General features: G+C 30.0%; 1 protein-coding gene across 1 annotated transcript; it reads right to left on the bottom strand.

Annotated features, from left to right (window-relative positions):
* Positions 1-3,253: 3,253 nt before the first annotated feature.
* LOC120151767 (LOB domain-containing protein 1-like) lies at positions 3,254-4,843 on the bottom strand. Its single transcript, XM_039164130.1, has 2 exons — positions 4,580-4,843; positions 3,254-3,602 (listed from the first exon to the last, which is right to left on the bottom strand). Exons 1-2 carry the CDS (start codon positions 4,841-4,843, stop codon positions 3,285-3,287), a joined length of 582 nt encoding a protein of 193 aa, XP_039020061.1. The 3' UTR covers positions 3,254-3,284.
* Positions 4,844-9,209: the final 4,366 nt, after the last annotated feature.

Consider the following 9,209-nt stretch of genomic DNA (forward strand, 5'->3'; position numbering starts at 1 on the left):
TATTTTTTAATAATCGATACGATTGTATTAGATCCATTAATTGATTAGTTTAGATTAAATATCATCAATTCTCAATATAGCAAACAACTTTTACAATTCAGTTTATTTTATCCACAACGTCAAGATTCAATTCAGGTACATAATTGAAAATTTCAATTAGGGTTTCAAATAGCGACCGAATAGCGGTATCGCGGCCGTTATATTACAGTCGTGGCGGTGTCTAAAACCGCTATTCACGGAAAATAACGGTGTTAAGCGGGATCACATCAATAGCGGCGGATCGCGACCGCAATTTAATAGATTGCGGTCAATCGTAGCAATAGCGAACCACTATTCCACTATTAATACGTTGTTTTAATTGAAAAATGGGTTTTTTATTAAAAAATTCAGCTCTTTCAAAAAAAAATTCACGATCGCGATATCTGTAGTGACTGCAATAGCATCCGTTATATCTGCAACAGTGATAAACACAACGCGACCAAAAATATGACCGCAAATTCTATTTAAAACCCTGATTCCAACATCAACCAAACATTTTTCTCTCTCTAGATAAATATTAAACCATAAACCCTAGGATTATTTTTAAAAGCTGGCTTATTTGTATTCCTCTAGAAGCCGTCTAAATATATATATATTGTGTGTATATATATGTGTATGTATTTCTAACTTGTTCTTCCATTAGAACTTCTTTTTTCATGAAAACAACCCTTGTTTTCGTGATAGTATACTTTGTTGTTCATCTTTCTTGATTTTGTTAGTACTTCTCTCAATAGGCGCTGGGAAGTTGAATCATAAGCCTGGGAAAAACATGCAACGAATCAAAGATTCCTGGAAAGATTTTGGTGATGAATACAATGAAGAAACACTTTCTCTTTGCGATCTCGTGATGGAAAGTGATCGTTCAAATGAGTTCTGGGACGACGATGATGATTGTTCCCCAAAGCAAGATGAGAATGGCGATTCGTTTGAGTTTTCCAGTGAAGATCTTCCTGCTTCGGCTTCAATTTCCCCGGGAAACAACATCATTTTCTGTGGGAAAATCATTTCTTCCAGAGAAAGTCAACCCAATGCTGGCAACAAATCCCAGATACCAAAGTTCAGAACCGAGAGAGAAAATCACGAGAAAAGGAAGAATTTCAGCTGCGGAAACGGCTGTTTGTTTCCCTGGAAAACTTCATCGTCGTCGCCTTCATTATTCAACAAGTCGAGAACATTTCCTTCATCAAAATCAACGAAAGAATCAGAGAGACAGAGTTTCAACAAGTCGTTTTCAATGCCGGCTTCGGTTTCCAAGAACAAATACGGGAAATTCAGTGATGAGAAGTTTGATTTTCCGGTCAAGAAAGTGTCGACTCCAGTTAAATCAAGGTGGTATTTTTTTGCATTTGGAGTTGGAAGGTTCCCGATGGAGATTGAGCTTAAGGATATGAAGATGAGACAGAGCAGGAAATATACGACGATGAAGTTCCGATCACCAAGCGGTGACGGTGACGGCGATGGTGATGGCGGCCGATCGGAAAATGTTAAGAGTGATAAGGAAAGGAGATCGGGCAAGGGTTTTCGTATATTGTTGAAGGTTTTAGGGTGGAAACAACTATTTATTTATTAGCGGCTTCAATATGATTTTTTGCACTTAAATCTTAGTTTTAGTATCACTGTTGTTATAATATTTTGAAGATAGAGGGTTTAAAAGTGTATTAATCTTTAATTTAAAGCTTAGCCCTTAATTTTTGTCTAAATTTCATTTTGACCCTTATTATTTTTAAAGTATTTTAGTTTCTATTGTTCTAATTTTTGGTCAAAGTAATTCATGATGGATGGAACTATTAGTTGATAACGGTCGATGCATATCGTTAAGATGATATTTTCACGTGTTTTGTTGTTTATACATCACATATAATATTACTAAAGTAATGATGTAGTATGTCATGTCATTCAAAATAATGTTGTACATGTTACAAAACTCAAAGCACTCAATCAACATGTATTATATCATCCAAAGTAATGACGTAATATATGTCACATCATCTAAAATGTTATGTATATAATGTGACATGTCGCCCAAAATGATAAATTGATATATATCACATCATTTAAAGTAATGACATATGATATGTATCACGTCATCATAACATGCGTTGATTGTTAGTCAAGTAACAGTTTTTATTCAACAGAGACTATTTTAACAAAAAAATTAAAACATTGAAATTAAAATACTCTAAAAAAATAATAAGTCAAAGAGACCATTTAAACAAATAATAAAGACTAATTTTATCATTATACCTTAAAAAATATGAAGGATATTGCTACCTCTAATTTTGTATATAACAAAAAAATGTTGATTTAATGATTTTCATGTATTTTTATTTTAATAAAAATGATTATTCAAATACGATGATCGGGTGTGGGTTGAGTTATTTTAGGTTTGAACAACATTCAATTTTGGCTCGATTGGGTTAATATCAGATCTGGTTTAGATTTAGTTTTAGTCTATGATATGTCGAATCGAGTTGGATATCGATTCAGATCAGTATTAAATTGATCCATTTTTCAGATTAAATCAATATCAAATTGATCGATTTTTAGCTTAAACCAACCTTTAAATCTTCTAGTCAATACATATTGAATCGGACATGAGGGAATCGTTACATTGTAAAAAGGTAATATCTAGAATGTATTTGAATATAAATTATGATAAATCTAAACAAGCCCATGCATAATGAGAGTCAAACATTAGAATGTATTCAAACCTAGACCAAAAGAACAAAAAGTAAATAATACCACACATTATTATAAGTAACTTTGCAATTAGTTCATTGTATTGTTTCCTTTTTTTTAACAAATTTGGATTTTACCGACAGAGTTGGTTCAAGTGATAAGCAGTTTAATATCGCTTAAGTAAGATCTCAGGTTTGAGTCCTTGTGTATGCAAAAAAAAATCTCCGCTGGGAGCAGGGACGGACATAGGATTTTTTATTAGGGGGCGAACTTAAACTTATAAAATTTTAGAGGGGGAAAACAAATTTTTAGTAGAAAATACACAAAAAAAATTTAAAATATATGATAATTTTAGATTTTCAGGGGGCGACCGCCCGCTCTCCTTGGTCCATCCCTAGCTCGGAAACTCACCCACCAAAAATTCGTAACTACAAATAGTAATACAAAAACTAAATTACTTCATTGAAGATACTCTAACTACAAATACAAATACAAATACGAATGAGATAATTTAATTTAATTCTTTATCCCTCTTAATATCTATAATTATCATGACTAATTGTCCATCACGTCCAAAGAGGCTCCCAAGCTGAAGCAAGATTATTGTCATCCAGAAAACAAGTGGTATCAATTTGCTGAGAATTGATGTTGTTGGGTTCTTTGGATCGAGTCATTTCCAATATAATCGCTAGCAAATTGGCTTGTTGGCATTGCATCGTGACGGTCTCGGCTTGCGCCTTGGCGAGCTGCGCTTGGAGTTCACTCACTTGCTTTTGGAGCTGGCATACGGCCCCGGCGCAACCGTACACGGGGTCTCGGATCCGAGTGCTCGCCTCATACACCATGCTGCTTACGGCGTCGGCTCTGTGCGACTCCGGAAGTTCCTGAAATGGTAGAGAGAGAGAATCACTTTTAGTTTGTAAAATTAATTGAGCATGTTTAAAAATTTGATTATCTATCAAGATTTGATATATTCCGGCTTGTTCGAATTAAGTTTTGGATAAGATTTTGTAAATTTAGATTGGTTTGGTTAAAGTTATTATTTGGTAGTGATATTTTTATGGTTAAATTATACATTTAGTACTTAAATCACCAATTTTGATATGTTTTAGTTCCTAAACTTTCAATTTTTATTCAAAATTATACCTAACATTTATTTTTTGTTTCATTTTACCATCTCGTCATTAAAAACTTAACTCATTTAGTCCTTAAACTATTAATTTTGTTCTGTTTTAGTACGTAAACTTTCAATTGTTTTCAAAACTTAACATCAAATTTTGAACGGATACTAAAATGAAACAAAAAAATAAATTTTAGGTGTAGTTTAAAAAAATTAAAAGTTAAAAGTGTAGATACTAAAACGGATCAAAAATGATAATTTAAGTATTAAACACAAATTTACCTTAATTGTATTTCTTTTACATTTTTAACAATTATATGGATTATCGGGTCGATCTGGATCAAAGTTCGAGGTCAAGTTGGTCAAATATTAAATAATAATTTAACTATTCAAATAGGTTGGATTTAATCCAAATTTGAGCTACTATCCAATTTAATCCAAATTAAATCATGAACATGAAAACTAGAATTTTGAGAAAACTTCTGCCCTTGTTAAATTAATTGTTAAATTAAGTAATTATTTGGAATGTTTAATTAATTATAAATAATTCCATTAGTACATTTTCGTCTTAATATATTCTCAGTAACGTATGAAATAATTTATATATTTATTAATATAATTATGATTTTGAAAGAAAACTCGTAAAAATAAATGAAAATGTTGATCTTAGTTTTGTTAAAAACAGGTTAAAAATGACAGTTTTGAAGAAGAAAAATTAAAAGAGAAGAGGAAATTTTGTACCTGCAAAGATTTGATGATATTGCTAGCTCCGAAAACTCGATGAGCAATGGTGAATTTGTAAGGCTCGGTCGGAGGAAAATAAGGAGCTAAAACGCACCTCTCGACGCAGCGGCGTCGAAGGATTTTGCAGGCGGCGCAAGGGCTGAGGACAACCGTGGGCAGCGGAGCGGGAGAAGCGGGCCGCGGAGGAGATTGAGAGTTGGGAGAAGGAAAACGCGGCGAAGAAGAAGATGAGAATTGTGCGCATTTTTCATTGTTCTCCATTGTTGAAATAAGCAAAGGGAGTTGAGAATATACGGAGGAAATTGCTTTTAGTTGAAAGCAGGGGAAGGAAGTTATATAAATACAGCAGGGAAAAAGGAAGATATATAAATACCGACGTCGTTTTGACCTTTAGCTAAGTAATATGATAGTTTTGTGATTTAATTATTAATTTTCTTGTTTCTCCAATCTCGATAAATGATCACATGCAACAACCTTAATATACAGTTAAAAAAATAATAATAAAATCGGTAAAAAATTACCATAAACATTATTATTTCTACCGGTTTTGTTAATTTTTCTATCGATTTTGTTATTGTTGGACACTTTACCGGAAACGTTAAAAAATATTGATGTTTGGTAATTTTTTACCGGTTTTGTTATTTAAATAATAACAAAACCTCATTTGTTTTAAGTCTAATTTTTTAATCAAAATCTCAATCACATGCTTTTCAATCATCATAGAATACTTATCTAGTTCATTTCCTCTTTTGACATATATTTTCTCTCTTTCTGATTTAGTCCCCTAATTTTACATTTTTTTCATTTTTTTCTCAACCCTTCTTCATTTTAAGTCTATTTTTAATCAAATTTAGATCACATGCACCTATAGCACTATAAAATATCTACGTAACTTCGATTCTAATTTAATTCCGCTATCGATTATATAATACCATAATAATAATGCATTGAAAATTTCATCTTTATAGTTTAATGAAAAAATTATCAAATTTGAGTTATTTTCTTTATTAGTTTAATCATTTTAAGTATAAAGGGGAATGTTTTTTTCTTCTTTAAATCTCTTTCTTGTGCTACATAATTCTATTATTTTATTTTATTTTATTTTATTTCATGAGGTGATCATAAATTATCATTACCATGCAAAGGCAAAAAAGTTTCTTCTACATAAAGGCAAAATCATGACTCTCTTTAGCTGGAAAACCCCATAAATTGTGTGTTCATATTGAATAACATTAATAATTTAAAACTATTTTAATTAGATAAATGAATTCAAAAGCCTTCATATGTTTCGTTTATTTTTAGGGTAAATTACAAATTTCATCACTCAACTTTCTTTTCATTATTTTGGTTGTTAAAGTTTAAAAATTTCATTTTACTCATTGAACTTTCGATTTACTCCTATTTTGTTCACACTACCGTCGTTATGAATAGACATTTGAATTTTAAAAATCATGAAATAACCTCAAAACTTTTATCACTTTTGTGAAGAAACCCTAATTTTGGGTTCTTTTAATTTCTCAACGATGTAACATCTGCTTTCAAATCTCAACGGTAGGGAGGTGAAGAAGGATGAAGTGAGCTATATATTTTGAGTTCAAGCTGATTGAATGGTGGAAATTGTAGATCGAAGTGGTTTAATGTTTCATAAGTTTTAAGTTTTGGGTTGAGTTTCATGAGTTTCAATGTGAATTTGGAAAAATCTAAATTGATTGAGTGGTCAAAGATAATGAAACGAGTTCATCAATGTCTTGAGTGGTCGGAGAGATGCTACAGAATGAGATTTCAACACCAACATGATACAAGGACGAAATTGCATAACTTCCCCCATGAGAGAAGAAGATAAAATAAAATAAAAGGAAATAAAAGGCAAAATGATATGGATGACAAGTGGATGTCGTGTCAGCAATAAATAGTCCATGTCAGCACACGTAGGTGCCATGTCACTTGTTGTTAATGCTCGAGTGACCAAATAGGTGTGGTAAGAAAGCTGAGTGATGGAATTTGTAATTTACTCTTATTTTTAATTCATTATGATAGAATGTGTTGTTCTTTAATTTTTTTAATTTGACAACTATTTTTTAGAAAAGTGGTACACTTATTTTATTTTTCTTAAAAAATATTTAAATAAAAAACAATTTTCATTATCAATTATTCTTTAATTTACACTTTAATGCTTCCACTTAATATTCTTTCTTGGGTCTAAAGTCAACTAAAAATATTATTAAAAGTACTTACCTTTAAACTATACTTTGTAGGTGGGGCAGATCATGGCCTACAATTGTTTTCAACAAAGGGGACCAAAGTGAATTGTGTTTGCAGCAATTTCGAACTTTGAGAAAAACAACATAAATTCTATTTTTATTTAAAAAAACTTTAATTAATATACTATTACTAATAATAAAAACATGTTCAAAAGACAAGCATTGGCCTGTTGTTAGGGATGCAAATTACAGTGAAATGGGTTAGAATTTAGCTTTCTAATCCCTTTTAGGATTAGTTATTTAATCTGACATTAGGTCGTCTAAATAAAGTTAAATGTTCGAATCTTGTTATTATAAATAAAGAAGGTTAAGTTGAGAGGATCACCCTCATAATATGTATTACCATAATTAATTCGATTTAAGACTAATGAATCAAATATCATTGATTTTACAAAAGAATATTATTTTTATTTTAAATAAATTAGGAAAGTACACATTAAATGCTTAAACTATCAAATTTGTTTCGTTTTAGTAACTAAGCTTTCATTTGTTTCAAAACCATATCTAATGTTTACTTTTTTTTTCATTTTAGTACCCCGCCGTTAAAAACTTAACGGGTGAGTTGTACATGGCACCTTTTTTATGGGTAATTTATATCCTTCATCACTCAACTATCTTCTCACTCTTGTATTGGTCACTAAAGTTTAGATTCTTTTAATTTAATTATTTAACTTTCATATTACTCCAAATTTAATCACTCTAACTTCCAAAAAATTTTTAGTTATATATTAATAAAATAATAATAAAATGTCGTGACACAAAAAATATTAATAAAACAAAGTAGAGTGATTAAAATAGGAGTAACTTGAAAGTTTAGTTAAATTGAAATTTTTTAAAATTTAATGACTAAAATAGGAGTGAGAAGATAGTTGAGTGATGAATGATGTAATTTATCCATGAAAATTACCGATAAATTTTTAACGACAATGTACTAAAATGAAGCAAAAAGTAAACATTAGGTATAGTTTTTAAACAAATGAAAGTTTAGGTACCATGACAAAACAAAATGGATAGTTTAGGTACTAAAAGTATAGTTTACCCTTGAATAAAAGAGTGGATTTTTTTTATTACGCTCCAATTCGACCCGATCTTTGAAGAAATTTTCCCTTTAGTTATCCATCATTAGCTCACAACTAAATTAATCATAAAAAATGATCATAATGCACATATTTGAAATGATAAAAATATAGAATTTTATGTTGGAAAGATAAATTTGATTCTCATGTAAAATGAGTGGCTTAATTTTATTTTGTATTTTTATTTTATTAATTATTAATTATTTTTTATTTTTATTAGTAAGTTTAACACACAAAAAAACTATTACATTATTAAAAACATGTTTAGGTTAAAAACCCTAATTAAGTACAATTGATACGTAAATATCAACGTGTCAAAGCACGACTAATTTGATTCAGAATCTTTCTTAAAGATTGACAACACGCGCAAATCCTACAAACACAACTATTTAAACTCGAATCGTTAAGGAAAAAAACACATTCTTTTCACCACTGAGATCATTTAATAGTCTCATATATATATATATATATATATATATTTTTCAAGTAAAAATTATTTTTTTATCGAGCTAAATTAAACTCGATTTTTTTTATTAAAAATTGAAATCTGAACAAAATACGGGGTGTCTAAGGTACAACAACCTTAATATACGGCTAAGAAAAGATGTTTCCGAAAATGTTTATATTTTTTAACATTTTCGGTAAAACGCTACCTAAAACATTATTTTTTTTCTACCGGAAATGTTAATATTGGGCGCTACCTAAAATGTTTAACATTTCCGATAAGTGCTACCTAAACATTATTTTTTCTACCGGAACCATTAATATTGGACGCTACCTAAAATGTTATTTTTGCTACTGGAATGAGGTAGCGAAATTAACATTTCCGGTAAAAAAATAATGTTTTAGGTAGCGCTTAATCAAAAATATTAAAAAAATATTAACATTTTCGATAAGACATTTTTTTAGTTGTATATTAAGGCTTTCGTAATTTTTTTTTTGAAATTTTATGAAGTTGATAATTTGATTCATTTATTTGGCGTACTTGTAATCATTTAGTCCCCACAAGAATAAAATAATTTCTCAAGGCTAAAAGCTTTTTATTCCATAAGGATATATAAGCCCCACAATTTTAGAAAAATTATGGCCCCTCTCCAACTTCCATCAATGATGAGTTTAGAAGCTTGGAAAAAATGGAGAACAATACATTTAGTACCTAAACTATTAGTTTTGGTCATTTTTAATATTTAAGCTTTCAAAATTTTCAAAAGCATATATGACGTTTAGTCTTCATTTCATTTTAATGCCCCATCGTTAAAAACTTAATTCGATTAGTACCTAAATTGTTAT

Source organism: Hibiscus syriacus, unplaced genomic scaffold (genome assembly GCF_006381635.1).
Source record: "Hibiscus syriacus cultivar Baekdansim isolate YM2019G1 unplaced genomic scaffold, ASM638163v2 tig00111069_pilon, whole genome shotgun sequence".
In the NCBI taxonomy this organism is placed as follows: Eukaryota; Viridiplantae; Streptophyta; class Magnoliopsida; order Malvales; family Malvaceae; genus Hibiscus; species Hibiscus syriacus.